This window comes from Mobula birostris, chromosome 21, assembly GCF_030028105.1.
Source record: "Mobula birostris isolate sMobBir1 chromosome 21, sMobBir1.hap1, whole genome shotgun sequence".
Classification (NCBI taxonomy): Eukaryota; Metazoa; Chordata; class Chondrichthyes; order Myliobatiformes; family Myliobatidae; genus Mobula; species Mobula birostris.
The window spans coordinates 43,464,195-43,491,338 of NC_092390.1; the positions used below are offsets into that span (position 1 = coordinate 43,464,195).

At 38.7% G+C, this 27,144-nt stretch overlaps 1 protein-coding gene across 1 annotated transcript in view; it reads right to left on the bottom strand.

Moving 5' to 3' along the window:
* Nucleotides 1-27,144, bottom strand: part of jakmip3 (Janus kinase and microtubule interacting protein 3) — a 239,007-nt gene that overhangs the window by 110,162 nt on the left and 101,701 nt on the right. Inside the window, exon 3 of the mRNA XM_072239774.1 lies at nucleotides 18,644-19,141. Within this exon, the coding sequence (XP_072095875.1) occupies nucleotides 18,644-19,141 (498 nt within the window). The remainder of the gene's footprint in view (nucleotides 1-18,643; nucleotides 19,142-27,144) is intronic.

Here is a 27,144-nt window from a genome sequence, read left to right on the forward strand (position 1 = left end):
TACCATCAGATTTCTGAACAATCGTGAACCCGTGAACACTACCTCACTATCTTGTTCTGTTTTTGCACAACTTACTCATTTTTTATATACAGTTGATTCCAGTCAATTGGGCCATTATTTAATTAGGAAGCAGCTTACTTGGAATGAATCTGAAAGAAGAAAAACAAATTGAGACAATAGCTGGGATTCCCTTTGTTTATTTGAGACAGTATGCTGCTGAACTGGGCCAGGAGACTGTTGCCAAATGTTTTCTAACTAGTGTCAGTCACGTGCACATCGTGTGGCAGTTAGACACTGCACCGTGCTTAGAGTGAACTGTTTTTAAATAATGTCACTTGTGTATGCTTGTGTTCAAAAAGCAGTGATTTTTGTCACTGATAGCTGGTGAGAAATAAGCAGTAAGTCAATTTGGAACTGCTTTGCTCTCTGAGGTTTTAAGCATTCTGATTTGAAGATGCCGGAAACGGCCGGGAGTTGATGTGACATGATTTCACTACTTCAACAAGTTAGGAAATACGAAGAATTTGAAGGTATTGATAATCATTTTGAACCAGACACTCAGCTCTCACCTGTGGCTCCAAGTAGCTGTCTTGCATTTCACTGTGGCCACGCCACTTAAACAGGCTGGCCAAATCAAGTGAGGGTAGTCGGCAGGTTTCATACCCCGATGAGACAGGGATTTGCCTGCCCTAACTGGCAAAGTCAGCTCTGGTGGACTGGGTAGATGAGATACGATGGCCAGGAAGGTTGCAATGCTACATGAAGGGCACAAAGAGGCATAGAAGAAGTTGTGGTCAGCAGCTACAGCAGGGAAGCCCCCAGTTGTATTCTTTACTCTTCCCACTGGATCCAGACTTCTGAGGTTGAGAGAGTGGAACCTTCCCAGTGCAATGGCTTTTCCACTTTAAAACCTCTCCAACACAGGTTTCTTGTCATCACTGTTGTCATCAGATACAACGGACAATTATTAGTACTATTGGTAATGTTCTAATTTGTTCTGTATTTCATTTAAATACAAAATTTGTTACCCAGCTAAATAATAGTTAGCCTTTTTTATTCCTTTTTAACTATTTTACTGAAACTTTGGCTAATTGGGGTAGCTGCTTAATTGGGCCAAAATGTACTGGTCCCGATGTGCCAAATTAACCAAAGTGCACTGCATTTTTTTTGTAACTGATAGTAATTTTTTAATGCACTGTACTGCTGCCACAAAACAACAAATTTCACGACATATGTCAGCGATAGTAAACCTGATTCTGATTTTGATTATTGATTCGCTTTAGGGAGTCATCTTGATCTCATTCAGATGATAGAAGTGTGTTCTAAAGACAAAAATCTTGAGTAAGAAGCACCCAGAGAAACAAAAGGGAGGTCCATCATGGCTGATGTCTACTCCTTTGCATTGACATGATGTCACCAGCAACATCATGAGGTCTAGGCTGAGGGTGGTCATGTGGTGCCTTAGAAACCCAGAATATACATACGAGTTAAAGTTATGATTTCTTCGGTTTAAAATACAGTTGGTTAGTAACTGAATATTGACATTGCATGCAGTCCCTGACAACCCACTGATGTTAAACTATGCGTGCAATTATAACACCATGGTGAAATAGGCTGTAGCAAAAATCAGTCTCCGCCTGTGTGCTAACACTGCTATCCTTGTTTCTCAAATAATTATCATCAAAACCCAGCAACCGACTGGCAACATGTACTGATTTATTTTACCCTCAAGAATACATTTTCTGTTGTCAAGTTGTCCATTTGTTTTAGAGGGCAAATGTGAAATGTAGTTGATTTTTGCTAAGGAAGTACTAACTACAGCAATGGCCCGAGCAACAAAAATTTTCCTTTTCTGAAACTGCATCCAACTCTTTTGTTATCTTCATGAGAGACTGCCTCAAGTAGAGAACATCCATCATCAAAAATCCCCACCGTCTGGGTCATGGCATCTTCTCACAGCTACCAGCAGGCAGGCGGTACAGAAGCCTGAAGTCCCCCACCACCAGTTTCAAGAACAGCTACATTCATTCAACTATTTGGTTCTTGAACAATCTTAATCACTACCTCAGCAAAGCAACACTATAACCATTGGAGTGGACTTTGGTTTTTGTTTTAATTGTGTTCTTTCTTGTAGAAAATTGTATAATTTATTTTAATTTATGTTTTTCTTGTCTCCAGTTTTATGTTTTGGAATGCAGCTCAAGTAAGGTTGTCATTGCACCTGTGCATACATGCATGTTGTGTATAAAAAGTATTCAACCCCCTCCTTGGAATACTTTCATGTTTTATTGTTTTACAACATTGAATCACAGTGGCTTTAATTTGGCTTTTTTGACACTGATCAACAGAAAGATAGTCTTTTGTATCAAAATGAAAACAAAGTGATCAAAATTAATTACAAATATGAAGCAAAAATAATTGATTGCATAAGTATTCACCCCTCCCTCTTTAATATGACACCCAAATCATCACTGATGGCTGCAAATTGGTCACATAATTAGTTAAATGGAGATCTGTTTTTAGAGACCTGTGTGCAGTCGAGGTGTTTCAACTGATTGTAGTAAAAATACACCTCTATCTGGGAGGTGCAACTTTTGGTGAATCAGCAACCTGGCAAAAACTACACCATGAAGACAAAAGAACACTCCAAGCAATTCAGTGAAAAGGTTATTGAAAAGCACAAGTCAGGAGATGGATAGAAGAAAATTTCCAGTTCACTGAATATCCCTTGGAGTAGAGTTAAGTCAATCATGAAGAAATGGAAAGAATATGGCACAGTGTAAATCTGTCTAGAGCAGGCCGTCCTCAAAAACTGAGTGACCGTGCAAGAAGGGGACTATAGAGGGAGGCCACCAAGAGACCTTTGGCAACTCTGGAGGAGTTAGAAGCTTCAGTGGCTGAGATGGGAGAGACTATGCATACAACAGCTCTTGCTTGGGTGCTTCACCAATCACAGCTTTATGGGAGTGTGGCAAAGAGAAAGCCGCTATTGAAAGAATCTCACATGAAGTCCCAGTTAGAGTTTACCAGAAGGCATGTGGGAGACTCTGAAGTCAGCCGGAAGAAGGTTCTATGGTTTGAGAAAACCAAAATTGGGCTTTATCATCATCAGACTAAATGCTATGTTTGCCATATGCCAAATACCGCACATCATCAAAAGCACATTGTCCCTACTGTGAAGCATGGTGGTGGCTGCATCATGCTGTGGGGATGCTTCACTTCTCAGACCCTGGAAGGCTTGTGAGGGTAGAGGGTAAAATGAATGCAGCAAAACACAGAAAATCCTGGAGGAAAACCTAATGCAGTCTGCAAGAGAACTGAAACTTGGGAGAAGATTTGTTTTCCAGCAAGATAAAGATGCCAAGCATAAAACTAAAGCTCCACAGGAATGGCTTATAAACAACAAAGTTAATGTGCTGGAGTGGCCAAGTCAGAGTCTAGATCTCAATCCAATTCAGAATTTGTGGCTGGTCTTGAAAAAGGCTGTTCACTCCCGATCTCCATTCAATCTGACAGAGCTTGAGCAGTTTTGTAAAGAAGAACAGGGAAAAATTGTAGTGTCCAGATGTGCAAAGCTGGTAGAGAGCTATCCACACAGACTCAAGGCTGTAAAAGGTGCGTCTTATGCAATCAATTATCTTGTGTTTTATATTTGTGTTTAATTTAGATCACTTTCTCAAGAACTGTTTTCACTTTGACATGAAGGGGTCATTTTTGTGTTCGTTGTCAAAAAAGCCACATTAAGTCACTGTGATACAATAAAACATGAATACTTTTGGTGGGGTGGGGAGTGAATACTTTTTACAGGCACTGAACTTGTTCATACAACAACTAACGCAATTTTGATGAATCTCTCCAGAACTCTCTAAAGCACTTATCAAACACTAATAAGCATTCCCATAGAAGTTTTCAGCGCAACTGTATGAAACGAAATTTCTGTCCTTTTACATCCTTTTCTCACCACCCAGGAGCTCAAACAGCAATTATCACACAGAAGAAGGCAGTTTACTTCATTATGGCCCCAACAGGACACAATTCTTTCAGTCCACCTTCCGCTCTCCTTACTTCCCTGTACCACTGCAACTTAATCTCTCTCTCTCTCTCACTTAATTGTCTTTTTTCTTATTCATCCAGTAGATAAAAATTTGGGATGTGTGAGGAATCTCAAGCAAATCTATATGGTCAAGGGAATAAAGTACAACTCTTCAAGACTACAGCTAAGGTTTGTCACATACTTAGTTCTTGATGTTGTGCGGTGGGGTATAAACACATTACCATCATGTGGCCTTTTCAAATTGGAATGCTGCTTGCTGTTCATGATATGATCTCCACCAGAGTGGGAATAACAAAAGCAGAGAAAAGTTAATAAATTGCTGGAAATCTATTCCACAGTCTTCACTGTGGAAGACACTAGCAGTGTGCTAGAGGTCCATGTGTATCAGGGAGCAGGGGTGAGTGCCATTGCTATTACCATTGCAAAGGAAAAAGTGTGAGGCAATCTGTAAGGTCTTAAGGTGGATAAGTCACCTGGACCAGCTGCACTATATCTGAGTCCTGAGAGAGGTTGCTGAAGAGATAACGGATGCATTGGTCATGATCTTTCAAGAATCACTTGATTCTAGCATGGTCTCGGAAGACTGGAAGATTGCAAATGTCACTCCACTCTTTCAGAAGGGAAATTAAAGGCCACTTAGCCTAACCTCAGTGGTTGGGAAAGTATTGGAGTCCATTATTAAGGATACTTAATGTACTTGGAGACTAATGATAAAATAAGTCAAGGTCAGCATGATTTCTGTAAAGAGAAATCTTGCCTAACAAATCTGTTAGAGTTCTTCGAGGAAGTAACAAGCAGGATGGGCAAAGGGGAGGCAGTGGATGTAATTTGCTTAGATGTTCAGAAGGCATTTGATAAAGTACCACACATGAGGCTGCTTAACTAGATAAAGTCCCATGGCGTTACAGGAAAGATATTAGCATGGATAGAGGAATTGCTGACAGGCAGAAGGCAGTGGCTGGGAATAAGGGGGCCTTTTTGGGTTGGCTGCCAGTGGCTAGTGGTGTTTCTCAGGAGTCAGTATTAGGATCACGACTTTTTACATTGCTTGTCAATGATTTAGATAATGGAATTGATGGCTTTGTGGCAAGGTTTGCAAATGATATGAAGATAGGTGGAGGGGTAGGTAGTGCTGAGAAAACAATGTGATTGCAACAGGACTTACAAATTGGAAGAATGGGCAAAAAGTGGCAGATGGAATAGTGTTGGGAAATGCATTTGGGTAAAAGGAACAAAAGTGTAGATGCTATAATCTAAATAGGGAAAAAATCCAAACATCAGAGTTGCAAAGGGACTTAGGAGCCCTCATGTAAGACTACCGGAAGGTTACCTTACAAGTTGAGTCTGTGGTAAAGAAGACAAATGGAATGCTAGCATTCATTTCAAGGGGAATAGAATATAAAAAGAAGGAGATTATGCTGAGGTTTTATAAGACAGTAGTCAGGCTGTACTTGGAGTATTGTCGACAGTTTTGAGCCCCATAACTCAAAATGGATGTGTTGTCATTGAAGAGAGTCCAGAGGAGGTTCATGAGGATTTTTCCAGGAATGAAGGGGGATGATAAGTCTATGTATAGTAGAAGTCTATAAGGTTATGGGCCAAAGAGCCGGAATGGATGAGTTGGGCCGAATGGCCTGTTTCCGTGCTGCATGACTCTATGACTATTTGAAGCAGAAAAATCTAGAAGTCAAACAGGTTTGAAAGTGTTGAGAACTGGGGTAGGAAGCAAAACGTCTCTCTGTAATAGGCCAGATACCACGAGAATTACGCTTGTATCGTGATGCTGGCTGAGAGAGGGTGGTGAGAATTGTTAATCACAGATCACCCACCTGGACACCTGTAATAAGTAGGAGATAACAGAAAATAGAGGAGAGAGAATGGAAAAAAGAAAGTGTTGAAGCTGAAAATAGAAATCACATTTTCTGTAAATCTTTGTTGCTTTCCCCCACCAACAAAGCCTAAAAGATCCCAGAGCACAACTTAAAAGAACATAGGACTTCCCTTGTGAGTGCTTGTTTTTATTTACTTCTTAACCAATAGCTAAAAACAGATGATCTGGTCATAATTACAGTGCTATTTGTAGAAGCTTGCAAATTGTCTATCATGTTTCCAATGTTACACCGATTACAAAATACTTAATTAGCTGTAAATTATCCAAGCACATCCTGGGGTCATGAAAGGACTGGCAAATGCAACTCTTCTTTTAATATCAATACATTTAATTCAAGTATAAGTGTGAATTTTAAATCTTCTAATCACCCATTGTAATTCTAAATTCTAGCATCAGGGAACAGAACTGCTTCAGAATAGTAGTAACCTAATCAATATCATACCCCAAATTTTTCCCCTTAGCTTGTGATTTTTCCTCCTTAATTACCTTTCCAGTTTCCCTATGAAAGTAAAGACTAATAGTAGCTGCCAACTTGACAGGATGGTAAGGAAGGCATATGGTATGCTTGCCTTTATAAGTCAAGGTAATAAGTTTGAGAATAAGGAAGTTATGTGGCAGCTGTATAAAAATCTGGAGTACTGTATCCAATTCATAAACATGAGAAGATCTGCAGATGCTGGAAATCCAAGCAATACACACAAAATACTGGAGGAACTCAGCATTTTGTGTGCGTTGCCTGTATTGTATTCAATTCTGGTTGTCCCTTTATAGGAAGAATTTGCAGGCTTTGGGCAAGGGTCGGATGAGGTTTACCAGCATGTTGCCTGGATTAGAGGAAAGAGGATACAAGGAAATGTAGGACAAACTTGAGTTGCTTTCTCTGGCATGGTAGATGCTAAGGGGACGCCTGATAGAAAGTTATAAGATTATGTCCAGCATAGATAGAGAGCTGGTCTATTTGTTCCCAGGGTTGAAATGCCAAATATTCGAGGACATGCATTTGAGGTGAAAGGGGGAAAGTTCAAAAGAGATGAGTGGGGCAAGGATTGGCTGGCACTGGCTTCATGGCTGTGGACTCACTTTTGTGAACTTTAGTTCTGAATGTTATTTGGTAATCATTTGCACGATTAATTTTGTTCCATCACACTGGGTACCTGATGGTCTTCCTTTTATTAGTGGGTTCTTTCAGGCTTCTATGCTTTGCAGATGGCTGTAAGGAAACAAATGTCAGGATTGTGTGTTGCATACATACGTGGATAATAAATGTACTCTGAACTTTGAACTTTTACACAGGGAGTGGTGAGTGCCTGGGATGCATTGCTGAAGATGGTGGTGGAGGCAGATATGGTGGCGGTTTTTAGACAAATATATTTACATACAAAGAATGGAGAGAAGTAAACTATGTGTAGGCTGAGGAATTAGTTCAATTAGATGCCATTAGCTTAATTAGTTCAAACAGCATTGTGGGCCGATGGACCTGTCCCTGTGCTGCATGGTTCCGTGTTTAAAATCTGCCTTCGCCTCCTTTTTTGACATTGAATTACAGATATGTCTACACTGTTCATAAAAAAAATACTTTTCCTTCTGTCGTCACTGATCCGTCACCAATCATTTTCAATTTATGCTCTTTGTTCCTCCCCTGTCTGCTGAAGTGAATGATTTTCTTGTGCTCACTATTCAGAGCCATCTTGATTTTGACCAACTCTGTCAAATAACCCCTCAGCATTTTCTGCTTTGATGAAATAAATGATTGCATCTGTGATATTTAGGCCTTTTCTTCTATCGTCGATTTGATAGTCCGCACTAAATTTCTGACCGACCTGGTCAGGTAATAGAGCACACACAGATATTGTGAGGTGGGTGTTTGAGAAAATATCAACATCTGTTTTAAAAGGTCACAGAAACCAGCTGATTGAACATTTTCAGCATAAAAATTTGATGAAGGGGACAATGCAAGAGGATTATTTTTAGTAAAAATGCTTCACCTTAAGAGCCTTTTGTCATTGTTCATTTCCATTTAAGGAGATCTAATATGGTGCCTAACTTTGCTCTGGAAGTTGTTCTAATGCTGTGAATGATGAGAAAATTCAACAGACATTACCAGCATCTTCATTTTCACAAACTCTCTGGAGACCAATTGAAAAATGTCTGAAGCTATCACGTTAGTTTATGATCTAGGTGACACAGCAGTAAAACGGCAGTGCTCCCAGACATTGATTCATATTACTGAATTCTGGAAAGTCTCCTGTTGCTATTATTGTGATAAATTGCAATGATTATAAGTTAAAATTAACCAACAGAACAGTTAAATTTGTTACTGGGCAAGAGTTTTCATAATTCATTTTTGTTAGGAAAATACAATTGCACAGGTTAACCACAGCTTTTTATAAACGTTTTGACTTTGGATATAATACGGTTATCTACAGTCTGGCACAATTCACACAGGATTGCTAACTGATTGCCCTGACAACAAACGCCAAGTTCACTGAGAAAGAACTATCCATGCAGAAGGGAATATTGCATCAGTTCTAGCCAACTCATTTACATAATGATATTGTATAAAAAATATTTATAACTGCAGACAATTTGTTGGGAAGCCATTATATTAATAGCATTGGAGCAATTAACAGCTAATTTAAGTAACCTACTGCATAATTAATCATAAGTCACAACTGACAAGCCTTAAAACTCTTTGGGCTTTAAAAAAAACAAGCTGCCTTAATTTCCTCTACTTTTAGTAATATTATGAAATCCAGAATTGAGTAAAGGGTCTTTCAGTTTATTGATACATTTAGCATCCAACGACTGTAGTGTAGATCAAGAGTTATCCAGGTTTAAGTAAATTAAAATGTCAAAAAGTTATTCATTCTTACGGTTAAGCTGACACAAGACACTGCCCAATCCTCTTTGTCTAGTGATCAATTAAGTAAGAGAGAGTATGGAGGCTGAGTACAAATGGGGTAAGAAGGTCACTACTCTTTCAGGGTTGATCCCCAAAACTAGATTTGCATTATTTGATGAATATTATAAATGCTAATTATTCACTCTATTGGTGGAACACTATATCCAATCATTGTTACTGCTGATCATTAAGTGTTTACATAAATTCTAATTGGCATTTATCTAACTATTTTGAAGTTTTGTTAACAAGCAACACAGACAAAATGCTGGAGGAACTCAGCAGGCCAAGCAGCATCTATGGAAAAGAGTACAGTCGACGTTTCGGGCCAAGACCCCTTCAGCCGGACAGGAGAATGAAAGATGAGGAGGAGAGTTAAAAGGTGGGATGGGGGAGCGGAGGGAGAAAAAAATTGTCAACTAATTCCACACAAAGAACTTTAAGTCCTGTTGAAGTTCTTCCTCTATGTTCTTTCAACTACGATGATATAAAAGGATCATCTGCTGAAAGTAGAGAACACCAAAGAAAATCATCTCTAAAGCCTTTTTTCTATGATTATCAAAATGCTTTGGATTACTGACCAAAGATAGGCATATTATTTTCTTTTGCACCATCCTAATTATATGATGCCACATCAGCAACTAGCATTCTACATGACTAGCATTAAGACTGCATTGGTTAAAGGTAGAATATGAGTTATCTTATGTTCAAATATCCTCAAGGCTACAAATACCTAGACGGCTGACAAATATAACAGAGAACAGAAATCTGATTCCCCAGTAGGGTGGAGAATTGAAGGATAGGGCAATTTCATGTTTTACAAATTCATCAGTCACCTTATGCCAAATTGGAATAACTCCATTCAATTTGTTCAGACCAATGACAGCTCAGTAGACAACATATGAATAAATTTTGTTTCTTTAATGGTTCCAGTATTCCAGAAAACTAAACCCATTTCATACTAATTCCTCTATTTTGTGACATGAGTTATGAAAAGGCACTCATGGAGAGATGTTAGACTGCATGAAATTCTAAGACACCTGGGGCGAATGAAGATAATAATCAGCCTAGCACACCTATAAATCATTGCTATTTGACAAATAATAGAATGAAGACAGTTACTTTAATTAAATGTGCTGGCAGTACTGAATTAAAATACCCTTTAGTTTCAACATTATGCACTACCTCTAATGCTAGTTTCTCAACAGCCACTATATCACTCAAGGACATAGCTAAGCACATTCACCATGCATTAATCTTTGAACTTTTATTCCCCGAGGTAGCAGACTGGTGAGCTTGGAATGTGGCATTTGTTTTAGTACCTGGTGATATCTGGCTGGAAGCTCTTACTGTGTGACTCCTTTAATCTCTCCAGGCCATGTCTGGACCTTTCATATGGTTAGAATGTTTTCTGGGACACTACAAAGAAACTTTGGAAGGACAAACTCCAAGGCAGAGTACAAAGTAAATGGCAGGATACTTGGTAATGTGGAGGAGCAGAGGGATCTGGGGGTACATGTCCACAGATACCTGAAAGTTGCCTCATAGGTGGATAGGGTAGTTAAGTAAGCTTATGGGGTGTTAGCTTTCATAAGTCGAGGGATAGAGTTTAAGAGTTGTGAGGTAATGATGCAGCTCTATAAAACTCTGGTTAGGCTGCACTTGGAGTACTGTATCCAGTTCTGGTCACCTCACTATAGGAAGGATGTGGAAGCATTGGAAAGGGTACAGAGGAGATTTACCAGGACGCTGCCTGGTTTAGAGAGTATGCATTATGATCAGAGATTAAGGGAGCTAGGGCTTTACTCTTTGGAGAGAAGGAGGATGAGAGGAGACATGATAGAGGTGTACAAGATAATAAGAGGAATACATAGAGTGGATAGCCAGCGCCCCTTCCCCAGGACACCACTGCTCAATACAAGAGGACATGGCTTTAAGGTAAGGGGTGGGAAGTTCAAGGGGGATATTAGAGGAAGGTTTTTTACTCAGAGAATGGTTCGTGCGTGGAATGTACTGCCTGAGTCAGTGGTGGAGGCAGATACACTAGTGAAGTTTAAGAGACTACTAGACAGGTATATGGAGGAATTTAAGGTGGGGGCTTATATGGGAGGCAGGGTTTGAGGGTTGGCACAACATTGTAGGCCAAAGAGCCTGTACTGTGCTGTACTATCCTATGTTCCTATAAAAGCAACTAAGGGCATAGATGATTGCACCGATTTTTGAAAACATGCAGAGAAGTACTTTTCTGAGTCAGAAGATTGTTGGGCTGTATTGTATTGAAGATGTTAACTGAGCTCTTGGGGAAATGAGTATTCCTTTGTCTTTTTTCATGCTTCTGGTCCCAAATAAGCTGGAATAATTCCTTTTTGGTGTAATTAGTGGCAATAAGCAAAGAACCAAATAGAGATGTGGGAACATTGAATCCTGATATCTTGGGGAGTTTTGCTATTTAGTAAAGTTGTTGTGCTAATGTCATTTTCACATGCTGAGGGAGTCAAAATAGTTCATTTGAATTTGTGACGGATGCATTAGCTGACATGAAGGACACTTCCAGGTCTACCTTGGACATCCATTCCAAGCTTAAGATAAAGGGGATATGATGGCTTTTAATACTTTGTTACCTTAAATAATGCAAAACTGCACTGCAGCAAATAACATAACTCACTGGTGACCCTTTTACAGTCATAGCTCCAACCAGAGAGATGAATATATTTGTTTGAATATTTTGCAGTCAGAATACCCAGCATGCCTGTGGTTCCATTTCTGCCTCACCAGCCTGGCGTCTTCCATTATTTCTTCCTTTCCTTCCTCCAAAATACAATGATTCTTGCTGAATTCCAAATGGGGAGAAGAATACCAAGGAGAAAAATGCTGGCTCCAATACAAACAGGGACAAACCAAATGAAAAAGTGTTTGACAACAGCACCCTACAAAAAAGGAAGTGTAAGCTTGAATTTGATATAATCAAAGTAAATTTCATCCTCCCCTGGCAACAACAGAATAAGAGAGCAGTTCAAAGTGAGCAGCTCTATTTTCAGGTACAATCTGGCAAAGTTTTAGCATGTACTTATAAAAGGTATCAGGGTGCTCAGTTAATGTGGGACTCTTAACTTACTTCACAGAAGGCTGCCTATTGAGGCCGCTTTGCCTTGAGAACCTGTAAAGACCAAAGTTTACTAATTTATGTTCCAAATTTTTTTTTGTTAGTTAAGTCCTTATAACACCATCCATCTTGTGCCCACACCTCTAACTTTCCAGATCTAACCAGCTGCTTGCAGCATTTCTCCAAACCTGATGCAATATATGACTCTAAAGTGGGCTTGGAAATTAATCTGAACACCTAAATCAAGAATGTTGTATTTTGTTTAAAAAACCTGAATGTAAATTTATTTCCTTTGATATTTAGATACAGTAGGTAGGCTCACTTAGTCCTACTTTGGAGAATGAAACTGCATTCAGAGGATAGCATTTGGATTGCACTTACTGGGTTTAAGTAACAAATGTGACTGGGAACAAAATGTGATTGAAGTGGAGAGAGAACATTGAGGTGTTTGATTGTCATTCTAAGAGAAGTTTGTATCACATGCTGAGTGAAATAGTTTCCACATTTCTGTGCCTTCTGTATGAACAGCAGGAAAGATAAAATTGTATTTATAACTTTGGCAGAGAGAGGTGCAGCTGGTCCAGGCAGGGAGAAAGGACAAGTGCTAAAAACTGTGCATTTACCCCTTTGACGTGTAAGGTTTACCTATCTATCCATCTGAGTTCTTGCAAATCTAATGACAAAGTGAAGCAGAAGTCTTTGGAAGTCTAACCATTTAAATTACAGGAAAGGTGAATGTAATCTGTATTAATTCCTTCATCATAAACATTTTATATGAAGTGAAATCTGAGTCCGAAATTCATCAAATAGGTGTGAGATAGATATTCATTGTTCAGGGCCACAGAACCTTTTTTTTTTGCCAAGTTCAGCTTTCTAACAGAGCAAGTGAAACTATCAAAGATTTGATTTTGAGTCGTTAAACTTCCAACCAATATTCTTTATTCAGCTTCTTGTTGTAATCAGGAGCCAGATTTCTGTTCTTAATGTAAATGGAAAGCAATAATTAGTCTGAAGTTAAAAGAACAGCTTTGCAAACAAACAGCACTGTCTATGGAGCTCAGGATGCTGGCCCACAGCATGGGGCTGGTAGCAAATGTAAAATAATAGGGTTATGTTAATTGGCCTGTTTCAAACCAGACAACACTAGGTGAGTTATTTAGTTCAAGGAAGCTTGCTGACCAGATTAATACTATCACTTAGCACATCAAATAGCTGATCTATTAATAGTTGGAAGGTTTGGGTGCTCTGAGAGTCAGCTTCACAGCATTCATTGTGGGTACCTCTGAACTCCATCCCAGAACCTTTTAGACTACATGTGTGAAAAGGTATCTGAAAAAAAATCATGTGTGTGAAGACACTCAAGTGACAGAAAAACTGCATAAATGTAAGAGAGCAGTCAGGTTTGTTAGGAATGGTCTAAAAACATCAAGAAGAATGACAGAAAGACAGGGTGTCTAGAATCCATTCCTCTGCCTTCGCTTTCTGCAATGGATGATTTATTCATCTGCAATTTGTTGATATGCCTTTTTATCTTGTAGGAATGGTACCTGTGTTTTAGAACTCCCTTGTGTTTTAGAAATAATTTTAAATTTGAAAATCTTTCATAAGATAGAGAACATCTGTGAGTTTTAAATGTGTTTTAAGAATTTTGTCTGGATTTAAAAGCATATCACTAAAATAAATGAACTGTGTTTAATCTATTTTATTAGCTGTAAGTATCTCCTCCTTGGTCAGGTGGGGGGGGGGTTGGGTGGTGACCCACCCCTCAAATACTGGGTAAATGCAGCCAAAGAACATGGAGGACAAAAAGGAAATTGAACTAGTCTTTGAAGAGTAGGTAGCTGCAGTATAACCTCCCCTTAGTGAGGGTATCCATAGCTACCTATGTCCGATTGGGCTTAAGATCATCATTTGAGTTTAGAACTTTGCGGTCAGGAAACCCAATACTATCACAGATGGCAGGCTGCTTTATCCACCCAATATCCACTTTGCAAGGACTGAACTTGTGAATCAGCTCTCTGATACCCAACAAACAAGTTACTGTTCCTGGGACAAGACAAGAAGATTAATCTGCTATGGTGGTCCTATGAACAGACCTGACATTATGTCCTTCGGGACTTCGTCACTCTTGACAATTGATGTCCCTCAATGCATGCTGTGCCCTTTCTATTTTCAGTTTTTCTTTAGAGTATCCTTCATTTGTGTCATCGGGTCATAGAGCACAGGAACAGCTCATTTGGCCCATCTAGTCTCTGCCAACCTATCAATCTGCCTCGTCCCATCGGCCTGCACATGGACCGTAGCCCTCTATACGCCTCCCATCATTCTATTAATCCGAATTTCTCTTAAAATTTGAGAGAAAGCATTCTAAACTCTTACCATCCTCTGATTAAAGTTCCCCTTTAATATTTCACCTTTCACCTTTAACCTATGACCTCTAGTTCTAATGTCACCCCTCAGTGGAAAAAGCCTGCTTGCATTTTCTCTATATCTGGCCCTCATAACGTTGTATACTTCCGTCAAATCTCTCCCCATTTTTGTAGGAGACTGAGGGGGAAAATAATGAAGGTATATGGAGGATATATGCAGAATTATGGAAGAACATTGATTTATTAACTGAGAGAGGATAATATGTGACAATCAAGAGAAGGTATACTTTCCTATGTTTGATCATGAGATATGGAGAACTTGCAGTGGTACCCTTCCGAACTGTGTCGCACAGCACCACTGCCTCTGGTGGTTTACCCTGCTTGTGGTACCAAATGTGACGAAGGCCTGTATTGGAGAGGTTTCACATCATGGGTATAACTGCGTTAGTCTGCTGCTCCCAGTTTAGACATCCGGTTCCAGATGTTCAAGCTCAGGACATTGCAAGGTCAATTTTCATACGTATATTTGTAAGTGCATATATGCATAAATATGGTTTTTAAAATGTCTAATGCCTTGCTTTCATGAAAATGAATTGTTGGCAATTGTACAGACTGTGATAGTTTAACAGACTGGAGCTAAAATTAATGACTTTGTGATAGATCCAATCTATAGAAATATTTCCAGCTTTTTACATCCCAAATATGCTGTCCATTATATTCTACTTTTTGTTGAAGCTACACTCATTAATTATGTAGTGTGCTGCAGTTTAATGGTGCTTCTCTTGATTGATCTTGAATTATCCACATATCTAACGATTGGACACTGTAAATGCCTGCTGACTCTACAGCACTTAAGATGAAACCTGCAATGAGTCTGGTGACTCAGACAGATGTGACTGTAGGAGGTGGCATTAGGAGAGAACAAAACAACTGAAGGAGTTGATCAGAATTAGAATCAGACTTAGTATTACTGTCTTACATGATGTAAAATGTGCTGTCCTGCGGCAGTGAGGATGAGTAGCAAGTATATGATTAATTTATTTGCATTTTTTGGGGGCACGTGTAGCCTTTTTATGTACTATATGACTGCAATATGAATTCCAAATGTAGAGCTTCATTGCTCAATTGACGAATGCAAGTTGTATAATGAGGAATATTAGCTTATACAGAATTAAAGATCCTAGTTGCTAAAAGTCCAAAATACTTTTGTTTGACCCAACAATTTTGTATTGTTTCCCTGTGCTTGAATTAAAGTTTAGCATCATTGTAAACCAGGATAATACCACTTTGAATTTTTCATCTCATTCATACCCTACCTAAACATATCTTTGCTTTGTAGTAGTAATAGATAATATATTTTAAATTTCTTTATCTGAAATTTTGCTGTTGATTTTTAGATGAGGGACTGCCAACTATTTGGATAAATGAGTAAGTTTTTTTAAATAAAGCAATATACTACAGATATGGTAAATCATGAACAAAAGAAGATAATACCAGAAATACTTGGTTCTAGTGAAAAAATAAGCACAGAATATTTGCTGTATATTATTATACATTTATTGCACATATAATACAGTGGATTCTGGTTAATTTGGTCATGTATTTAGGATAACTCTTAAAGAACAAAAACAAATCGAGAAAATAGCCGGGATTCCCTTCATTTATTTGGGACACTATGCCACTTAGCTGGGGCAGGAGGCTGATGCCAAGCTGCTTCTAACCAGCATCAGCCACGTGCACTTGCTTGGCTGTTAAGACTTCACACAGAACTTTGAGTGAATAGTTTCTAAAAAGCGGCAGTTGCGTGCGTTGGTCTTCAAAAAGCTACGATTTTTGTCTCTGATAGTTAATGAGAAATATGAAGTAAGACAACTCAGAACTGTCTTGCTCCCAGCAGTTTCAAGCATTCAGGCTTGGAGATGCCGGAAACAGCCAGGAGTGCAAATGAAATGATTTCACTACTTCAACAAGTTAGGAACTATGAAGAATTTGAAGGTATTGATAATTATCCTGAATGCTACAATGAAAATGAAGATTGGAAGGATACAATTGTCGGCAGCATTGTGTGAAAGCAATTCATTATCCGCACTAGGTGTCTGAGCAGATTTTGTTCATTTACAGTCAAAAGAAAGTGATGAGGATGACATCCTCTGTCGATTAGGGAATAATACAGTTCTATAGTACTGTAGTACTATTGGTAGTGTTCTAATTTGTTCTCTATTTCATTTAAGTACACAATTTGTTACTCAGTTTGTCTTTTTTATACCACTATATATAATTGTCTACAACTAATCAGCATGTCGAGGAGCATCTATGAATGCTGCTGGTCATGCTAAACATTTCAAGAATTTTCTGCTTATTCATTTTATATTTTTTATATTTCAATGGATTGTAATTGCTTTTTACTTATAGGAAATTAATAGATCTGCGACAGTGAAGTTACACCATGGCTTCAAGAACCTTACTCCTAAACTTATAGCCACTTACTTAAGCACTACTAAGGATATCTCTGAACATTTATTATAAATTTGGTTCCATTTTCTTGTGGTATTGTAGTTACTCAAAAACAGAAGAACGAATGAGTTGTTTTGGCAATTAAACATATAAAATGGAAACAATCAGCCTCCCTCTTCTACTTTCCAAGGCCAATCCACACAGTCAAAGAGACTTCTCTAACTGAGGAGAATATTTGCTCTCAAACCCACTTCCACCTCAGAGCCATTTTCCACTCCATGTCCAAAACACTTCACAAACTTCTTCTGCACTCCAAGTCAACTTTCAATACATAAACTCTCCCTTCCAACACTCACCTCAATAAAACCTTCTTCTTGTGCTTTTTCAATCCAAATGCATTGAAAATTCTTCACTTTAATCAATAATGTTAACTCAGAAACACATTTTTCTAACCCATTCCTAATTGCGATTTTTTACCCTTTTACCTCGTTTGAAATTTGCAGACTCTGTCCTCTCCAATTCTGTTACCATATCAATTTTAGCCTTCTCTCCAACACTCAGAGGCTATCTCCACAACGACTTCATTCCCAATTCATAGCTTTTTTTAAAAAAGACATTTTATCTGAGACAACAATCAGCAATGTATTACCTTCCATAAAAATACAAGATCTGACAGCCAGTTTTGTTTTTGTTGCCCGGCTTCCTCCAGTTAATCTTGTGTCTCTTATATTTGAATCATTTTCCATCATGACCAATAGTCCCAGATTAAATTTTAAAATCAGAGTTTTGAAAATACCAAAACAAAACATGAAACACGTACTTTCCAAGAACTTGTCACTTGTTGCACAGTCAAATTTTCAAAGCATTGCCTCCGACAGATTTTTTTGTTTGCATGAGTAAAGGGGTATAAGTGGGGTGTGTGACAGAAAATATAATTGGAGAATATTTTGAGGTCTATTAAATAAACTCCAATTTTTATCTTACCATGATGATCTACAAATTAGCTGTAATGGCAAATGAAGGAGCTGACTGCAAGACCCATTTGAACCATGGAAGTTTAAGCTACCAATAATTGTCCAACTTTCCAGGTATGGACCTAATATACTTACTTTTGGGCAACATGAATAAGTACAAATGGTTGCCCAAAAGGAAGTATATAAATTGCATACTTGGCAAATTGAAGGATAGATACAAATATATGTATTGAATAACACTACATTTATTTGAGTAAACATAGCTTACACTGATGGACGCCAGGGAGGCAGTAGAAGTTTGAAGCTTTGAAATTGTGATTGTCATTCTCTTACTCCAAAATATTTATTATTGGAGATTATTGCTTTTACAATGGCAAAATGAATATGCAAGCTGTTCTTTTAACAGCAATGTTATTTTTTTCACAAGCAACAGGAAGATATCTATAGGAAAATACTAGAGAGTGGCATCTCACTTGAAAGCAATAATCTCATTTAATCCTCTCCTTACAGTTCAAGGTTTATTTATTAAGCTGCCTGCTATATCAAGCAACTTAGATAATGCATACAGCATTGCTAGTAAGATTGTAACTTGATGAAATATGCTAGAATCAATTCAATATCATTTCTAAAGTTTAATTTTTTTTTATACAGAGAAAACCAAAGGGTAATTTGTTTCAGGAAATCACTGTGTTACTTATCATGGGCTATTTCGAAGCCGCAGCTCATTTGGATTATACTGTTGTGCAATTATATCCTCAAGTAATCACATCAGGATTAAGAGATTATTAAAATAGATCTATCTGTATATCTTACATAATGGGAACAATCTTTAAATTCATCTTTCAGAGGAACCATGCATTTACCAGCAATTGTGGCTATGTTAAGAAAGCAAAACGTACCAGCCTACGAATCTCTCTTTCACAGTCTTTCTTTATCCTGGAGATCTCCTCTTGGTGCAGGTGGTACACACTTCTTATTTCTGCAGCCTTCATTTTATCAGCATGAATAGCCTGACTTAAAGCTTCTTCCACTTGTTTCTTAGATCCTTTTAGTTCTGAGATCTCCTGCTGCAGCTTGATTCTCTCAAACTCAAACACCTTCTTAGCCTCTTCTTTAGCTTCGTTATAAAGCATCGTTTTAACTTTGTCAGCAGCTCCATCTCGCAAGGCATTAACAAGTGCTTGAAGTCTCTGGTTCTCAGTGTCTTTAATTTTGATGACTCTGAGAAGTTCACCTTCATGTTGTCTCAGCAGAGTCTCTCGCACAGACTGCAGCTCTTTCATTTTCTCCTCGTGCAGCTTGGCTTTGAGTTCGGTCACCAACACAATGTGTTTGTGCTGCTCTTGCTCTTTGATCAGTTTAGCCTCTTGATTTTTCTCTCGTTCCAACTTGCTAACCTGAGGAATATAACACAGAAAGCCCTCATGTTATTTTCAAAGATAATGCTTTATATTTCAAGTGCACAAGTAGATGACCCTTTGTTGCTATTGGTCACTTTGATTCACAAAGTTTTAGCTGCAGAGTTTCTTGTTGCTTACAATATCCACTCCATGTACATGGAAAATAATCCAACCAGATAAATATTTCTTCCTTCAGTTTGTTAGTTTTAATAAAGGCATTTAAATATATTGCACAATATTTTCCATTTAACAAAGTTATTTATGCTGCAAACACAAGAGATTCTGCAGATGCTGGAAATCCAGAGCAGAGCACACAAAATACTGGAGGAACTCAGCAGGTCAGGCAGCATCTATGGAGCTGAATAAACAACCACTGTTTCGAGCTGAGAGCCATCATTAGAACTGGAAAGGAAGGGGGAAAAAGCCAAAGTAAGAAGGTGGGAGGATGGGAATGAGTGCAAGCTGACAGGTGATAGGTGAAACCAGGTGAGAGGGGAAGTGGTTGGGTGGGGGAGGGGATAAGTAAGAAGCTGGGAGGTGATAGTTGTAAGAGGTAAAGGGCTGAAAAGGTAAAAGGTTATTTATGCTATAATTCTTCTCAAATTCTAAATATACTAACTAGAAATATATGTTTTGACAATATTGAGCACCAATCATAGAGTTTGGAGGAAGTTATCAGGAAAGTTAATTAAGGGCAAGGCAGTGGATACTGAATACATAGACTTTAGCAAGGCTTTTGAGAAGGTCCTGCATGGGAGATTGGTTAAGATGGTTCGGTCACTCGGCATTCAAGATGAGGAAGTAAATTAGATTAAACGTTGTCTTCATGGAAGAAGTCAGAGAGTGGTTGCAGATGGTTGCCTCTCCGACTGGAGACCTGTGGCTAGTGGTGTGCCACAGGGATTGGTGCTGGGTCTGTTGTTATTTGTCATCTATATCAAAAATCTGGATGATAATGTGGTAAAATGGATCAGCAAATTTGCAGATGACACCGAGATAGGGGGTGTAGTAGAAAACAAGGAAATCTATCAAGCTTGTTGCAGGATCTGGAAAAGCTGGATGAAATGGGCTGAAAAAGGCAGGTGGAATTTAAAGCAGGCAAGTGTGAGGTGTGGCACTTTGAGAGGACCAACCAGGGTAGGGCTTACATAGTGAGCGGTAGGACACTGAGGATTGCCGTAGAACAGAGGGATCTGGAATACAGATCTATAAATCATTGAAAATGGCATCACAGGTAGATAGGGGTCTTAAAGAAAGCTTTTAGCACATTCACCTTCAGCAAGCTTTTGGCACGTTATCCTTCACAAATCAATGTATTGAGTACAGGAGTTGGGATGCTATGTTGAAATTGTATAAGATGGTGAGCCCTAATTTGGAATACTGTGTGCCACTTTGTCCACCTACCTATAGGAAAGATGTAAATAAGATTGAAAGAGTGCAGAGAAAATTTAAAAGGATGTTGCCGGGACTTGAGGACCTGAATTATAGGGAAAGGTTGAGTAAGTTCGGACTTTATCTCCTCAAATGTAGAAGATTAAGGGGAGATTTGATAGAGGTATGCAAAATTATGAGGGGTATAGGTCAGGTAAAGGCTTTTTCCACTGAGGTTGGGTGAGACTACAACTAAGGGTCATGGTTTAAGGGTGAAAGGTGAAATGTTTAAGGGGAACATGAGGGGGAACCTCGTCAGCTAGAGGGTGGTGAGAGTGGGCAGTGAGCTGCCAGTGCAACTCATGGATGTGGGGTCGATTTCAACATTTAAGAGAAATTTGGATAGGTGCATGGAAGGGAGGGGTATGGAAGGCTATGGTCTGGATGCAGGTCGATGGGATTAGGCAGATTAATGGTTTGGCCCAGACTAAATGAGTGGATGGACCTGATTCTGTGCTGTAATGTGCTATGACCTATAATGGAGCCTATAGTGTAAATTTCTGCTCAGCAGGTTTCTAGGCACTGCACAAGTTGTTGTGTGTGTGTGTGTGTGTGTGTGTGTGTGTGTGTGTGTGTGTGTGTGTGTGCGCACATGTTTATGGGTGCACTTAAAAGATAATTATAATTATTATGAAAACAAAAAGCAAATGACGCTTTAAAGAGAATGGATTCTGATTGCATGAAGCACAGATGATTAGCTTGCAGTTACAGAAAGGCAGCAAGTAATCTGGAATGCTGCGAAAACTGTTTTTTATGACCATGTGTATGAGTATAAAACTATGAAACTTTCAATTCAACTATACCATTAGTGAGACTGCACTTCAATTCAAAATTCAATTCAATTCAAGTTTAATTGTCACTCAACCATACATGAATGCTCATGAATATAGCCAAGCAAGACAACATTTCTCCAGGGCCAAGGAGCAGAACACAGTACCAACTGTGTACAAAGCACACACAGCTTGTACAAGATAGGAAGCACATATTGTATCTCAGCCACGTAATAAAAGAGTGCAAACTCCAGCCATCAATCTACAGTTGGCCGCAACAAAGCTTGTCTTCTGCCAAGTGCACACTGGGGGAGCAGCATCGACTCCAGCTTATTGAAGGGTCTGCTTGTTTTGCAGATGGATCAGTGAAAATTCTCTAGTTTTATGCTTGTGAAGAATTGAGATTTTAAGGGAAGTTGAGGAATTGGGCTTGCTTGTCAGTTTAGAGGAATGACTGGCCATTTTACTGAATTATAAAAAAATTCTGGTATGGTGGATGGAGTAGATACTTATAGAATGTTTCCCTAGTTGAGTAACCCAGAGCTGGTTGTACAGTTTCAGAATAAGACAGGGCAAATTTGATCACATTAAAATAAGTTAAATCAGCAAAAAAAAAACAATTGACTATGTGTATGAGATTGAACAGTTTAAATTTCACGATTTCTGTGCACATTATCAAAAATTGTCACATCACTAAAATCTTGCGAATAATGGTCAAGTCCCAGACCAAACTTGCATCATAAGTTTAATGGACAATTAATGTGCAAATCCAGCAAGTACTTAATATTATCAGGGGGACTAAGGCTAAGATATCATTTGATGCCAAGTAATCTAAAGTACCCATCAAATTTTGGAACTACACACCTTAAAGTTTATCTCTTAACTCCTTGATATTGCTGTTTGATTTACATGTGAATAACAGCATGAATCTTTTTTCAGTATGAAGAAGGGTCTTGGCATAAAACGTCGACTGTACTCTTCCCCATAGATGCTGCCGGGCCTGCTGAGTTCCTCCATCATTTTGTGTGTGATAATGTGGGGTGATTAGTTCAGAGGAGACATTCATGGGGTGGAATGGGACTCCATGGAGAATCATTATGCTCTTAATGGGCTGAATGTCCTTCTTCTATGTTGCAAGAAAATATGGAAGAATGGACAATTTGTTTATTATTGATGAAATGTAGATGAAGGATCATTTTCCAGTACTGATAACAACATCAAAAGAAAAAGTGCAAGATAACAATCAAGAATTAGTGCTTAGGCTGACTCGAGGTAGAATTTTTTAAAATTGTGTAAGCAAGAAGGAAAACTGAAAGAGTAAGATTAATTTATTTGATAATCTTGAAGAGAAATAAAAAATAATTTTAAGCTTTATATCTTAATTTACAGTACTGTGTAAAAGTCTTATATATATCTTTAAGCCAGGGCACCTAAGACTTGCACAATATTGTAGCAATTTTATGTATTGCACTGTACCGCTGCTACAAAAAAAAATTTCGTGACATATGTGAGTGATGCTAAACCTGATTCTAATATGGATTATCATTGTGATTCTGATTATGAATATGATTATGGTTGTGGAATGGGAGTAGGAAGGGGGCAGGGAAAGGGGAATCATGGTTGGGAAAAGGGGAAGAGAGAGGCGGGGGAGCAGGAAGCATCAGAGAGACATTCTGTAATGATCAATAAACCAGTTGTCCGGAATCAAATCACCTTGCCTGGTGTCTCAGGACTGGGTGTGTCTGCACCAGCACCACCCCTCACCTCTGGCACTCCTTCTCTCCCACCTATCCTACACCTCTCCTGTGGCACTCCACCCTTGCTATTCCCAACATCCTTCGCTCCCCCAGATTTACGAACCTGCTTTCCACTCCATGTTGTACTGTCCAAAAACCTTAGGCACCATAGCTATATATATATATACGTATGTGCCTAAGACTCTCACACAGTACTCTATGTTTCTACCTTAACTCTGTATCTTAAATTATGCTTGTTTCTTGCAAGAATTGTGCACAGTTGTTGTGATCTGTAGTACTAAATTCATTTAGCCTTAGAATCTAATAGCACAGCTTCTCAGCTACAAGGCACTTCAGAGCTATAGTATTTTATCTGGATGTTGACATCTCTGCTCTTAAAGATAAGCAGTGTGGGTGAAAGGAAATGGTGCCAAACAGCGACAAATATTTATGTACTCTCCCAACCACTTTGTTACACGTTCAATATATGTGAAGCCAGTACTTCAGATGATGTAGCTGATAAAAACATTGGGTTTCACTTGCACTCTTGTGCCTGCATTACAGGTTATCTATAGTGAACATGCTGTCCATGACAAAGTGTGCTGAAAATTGGGATTTCGGAAGTAGTGGTCTACATCTGCTTGATATGGTGGTGATTTGAGATCTGTGTGATTCAACGGCCTACTGATTTGCTAGCTTTCATGTTGTACCATTTTATCTTGCAGTATAGAAGTTTTCTTTCAACTGATAATCCTTCAAAGAAATTTTAGTTTTTGTTAAGTTACCAAAATGCAGAGAAATGAGTTTTAGGTCCAGTCAGCCAGTATTTAATTTGATGGAAAGGGCTCGAGGGGTCGAGTGTTCCTCTGTTTATTTGACTGGTTACACACTCTAGCGGTTTGTACAATATGGAGTATACATTACCAAAATTAAGTTTGTTATTGTAATGTTGGGATTCATTTACAACATGCTTTCTGGATACAATAGAAGTATTGTCACTGTTAAGGGTATAGTCAAATCTTAAAAAAGACATTCTTTTGGCTTTCTCTGAGGATTTTACCTGTATCAAAATTGACTGCACAGAGAGTATTACAGTTCTGATGACTTCAGCAACATTACAAATTACAATCCATTGGTTCTGTTCCTTTGTGCATTTTTATCTGACAATAAAATTTCTCCTACTGCAAAAATTATTTTGCTTTTCAATGGGGAACTTGCAGATCAGTTGTACTGCAGCAACACATTCACCTTATCTAGTTTCCAAACACTTCTGACTTAAGCAATTTGATACGACTGGAGCTTTCACACGGTGGCTTGAGTACACAGCATTCTATATACACCAAGTAACTAAGCAAACAATTTGCATCCGAGGAGTAGCGATATGGCACTGTACCGCGTGGGAATGGGCCCTTCGACCTAAATCCAGCCAAAGTGCTTTCCTGAGCTGGTCCCATTTGCTAGTAGTTTAGATGAAGATAAAGCTGATGCCCGATTGTAAACACTGTCTAAAAGAGGAAATACTATAAATAATAGAGAAAAAAAATAATTTGTAGAGATTGCATAGGACTAAAAAAAGGATATACAGTCTATTATAGCATAATGGCAGTAGGCAAATTCTTGGGATTAATTGTAGAACAGGCCAGCTCCTGGATATCCTCTTGATGATTAAAAAATTGTGTTGTTGTTGCATGGAGTGTATTTAGGAGAGGTTGCCTTCAGAATGACGATTCAGCTGTGTCCAGAAGAAAGGTGGTGTGACTTATCAAAAAGGATTTGGGTAGGGAAGGTAGGTTTGACATTCTGTGAATCACTTGGTCAAAAGCGAAGCAGGAAAAAACATTAGTCAACAGGGAGATTTTCCTCCATCCATATAGAATATAGAGCGTATCAGCACCAGAACATCAGTCCATATCAGAACATCAGATCATATGCAGGCAGGTGGGATTAGTGGTCACGACATGATGTTTGTCGTGACCACTAATCCCACCTGCCTGCATATGATCCATCTCACTCCATTCCCTGCATGTTCATGTGCCTATCTTAAACATCATTAGTGTATTTGCTTTCATAACTTGGCTTGATACCTACAATGCTGTTTAAAAAAAACTTGCCTCGCACATCACCTTTATCTAAGAACATTCAATCAGATCATGGCTGATCCGGCCTCAGACTCATCTCCACCTACCTGCCTTGTCCCCATAACCTCTAATTTCCCTACTATGCAAAAATCTATCCAACCTTGTCTTAGATATATTTACTGAGGTAGCCTCCACTCCTTTAAACTTTTCCCCTCTCATCTTAATCTGATGATCTCTAGTATTTGACCTTTCAACACAGCATAAAGACAAAATCTGCCCTTTATAAGTCTCATGGAATTTTATAAAGTTCTATCAGATATCCTCCCCAGCCTTTGATACTCCAGAGAAAACAACCCAAGTTTGTGCAACCCCTGTTTAGAGATAATACTCTCTAATCCTGGTGAACCATCTTTGAACAACCTCCATATCCTTATTTTGATGTGGTGAGCAGAACTACACTTAATATTCAAATGTAGCATATCAAATTTCTTACTTAAATATACTTGGAGTGTTATGTGCAGTTCTGATCACTGCATTAAAAGAAGGATGCTTAAATATATGCCAATAAAAAAAATGAGGCTGGATTTTCTTCCACTGCAGTAGCTATTCAGAGCGATTACACAACATGACTAGGAAATGCCCAGATGGAAACTTTCTACTGCTGATTCAAAGAGCATCATTAAACTAATATTTTAATTGCAACCTTGGTTCTGTTTAGCTCTGTTGAAAGAGTAGCCAATTAAATCTTTTAGATGAATACTGCTGATAGTTTGTGGATTAGACACTTTGATTTTTATTTGTTTTAAGATGTAATTAACATTATTGTGGCAGATTTTATAGCCCATTCTAATTTCCATGAGATTAACAATGAAACGTGGGAAAAAGAGTCTTAGATGAATCAAACCAAGCAGGAATTGCATATTTCATTCATATCAGAGTACCAGCTTTGCCCCTGCAATAATTTTGTAGCATTCATGGGGAAGTGGTTGGAAGCAAGATGCTATTACATCATGACACCAAGTGCCACTACCCACCTATCAAACACTCAACAAGAATAGTTAAAAAAATGAGATTTATATGGTTCATTTAAGAGAAGTATTATTGCCAATAAAATGAATAGGAAAATTAGTTTGCATAACTTACTTTCAGTTAAAACCTAGCTGATCAAAGTACAATAACAATTTCATAATAATTATAATCTATAAACTGCCACCATTATCTTGACAGTGGGATTTCCTACACTATCATTCTATATCTAATAGATATTGAGCTCTGTCTATCCCAAGCAGTATGTTCAATCAAGTATAATTGGGAGGGTTTAAACTAATTTGCGAGGGGGATGGGACCCAGAGCGACAGAGCAGTGAAAGAAGTGCATGGAGTAAAGCCAGATCTAACATATAGAGAGGCTTTGAGGAAAGAGAAGCAGAATAACGGTGTCAAGATAGTAAGGTAGAAGGGCTGAAGTGTGTGTACCTCAATGCAGAACCATCAGGAACAAAAGTGATGAACTGAGAGCTTGGATACATACATGGAATTATGAGGTAGTGGCCATTACAGAGACTTGGCTGGCACCAGGGCAGGAATGGATTCTCAATATTCCTGGATTTCAGTGCTTTAAATGGGATAGAGAGGGCGGAACAAGGGGAGGAGGGGTGGCATTACTGGTCAGGGATGCTATTACAGCTACAGAAAAGGTGGGTAATGTAGCAGGATCCTCTTTTGAGTCAGTATGGGTGGAAGTCAGGAACAGGAAGGGAGCAGTTACTCTATTGGGGGTATTCTTTAGGCCCCCTGGTAGCAGCAGAGATGCAGAGGAGCAGATTGGGAGGCAGATTTTGGAAAGGTGCAAAAATAACAGGGTTGTTATCATGGGTGACTTCAACTTCCCTAATATTGTTTGGCATCTGATTAGTTCCAAGGGTTTAGATGGGGCAGAGTTTGTTAAGTGTGTCCAGGACAGATTCCTGTCACAGTATGTGGACA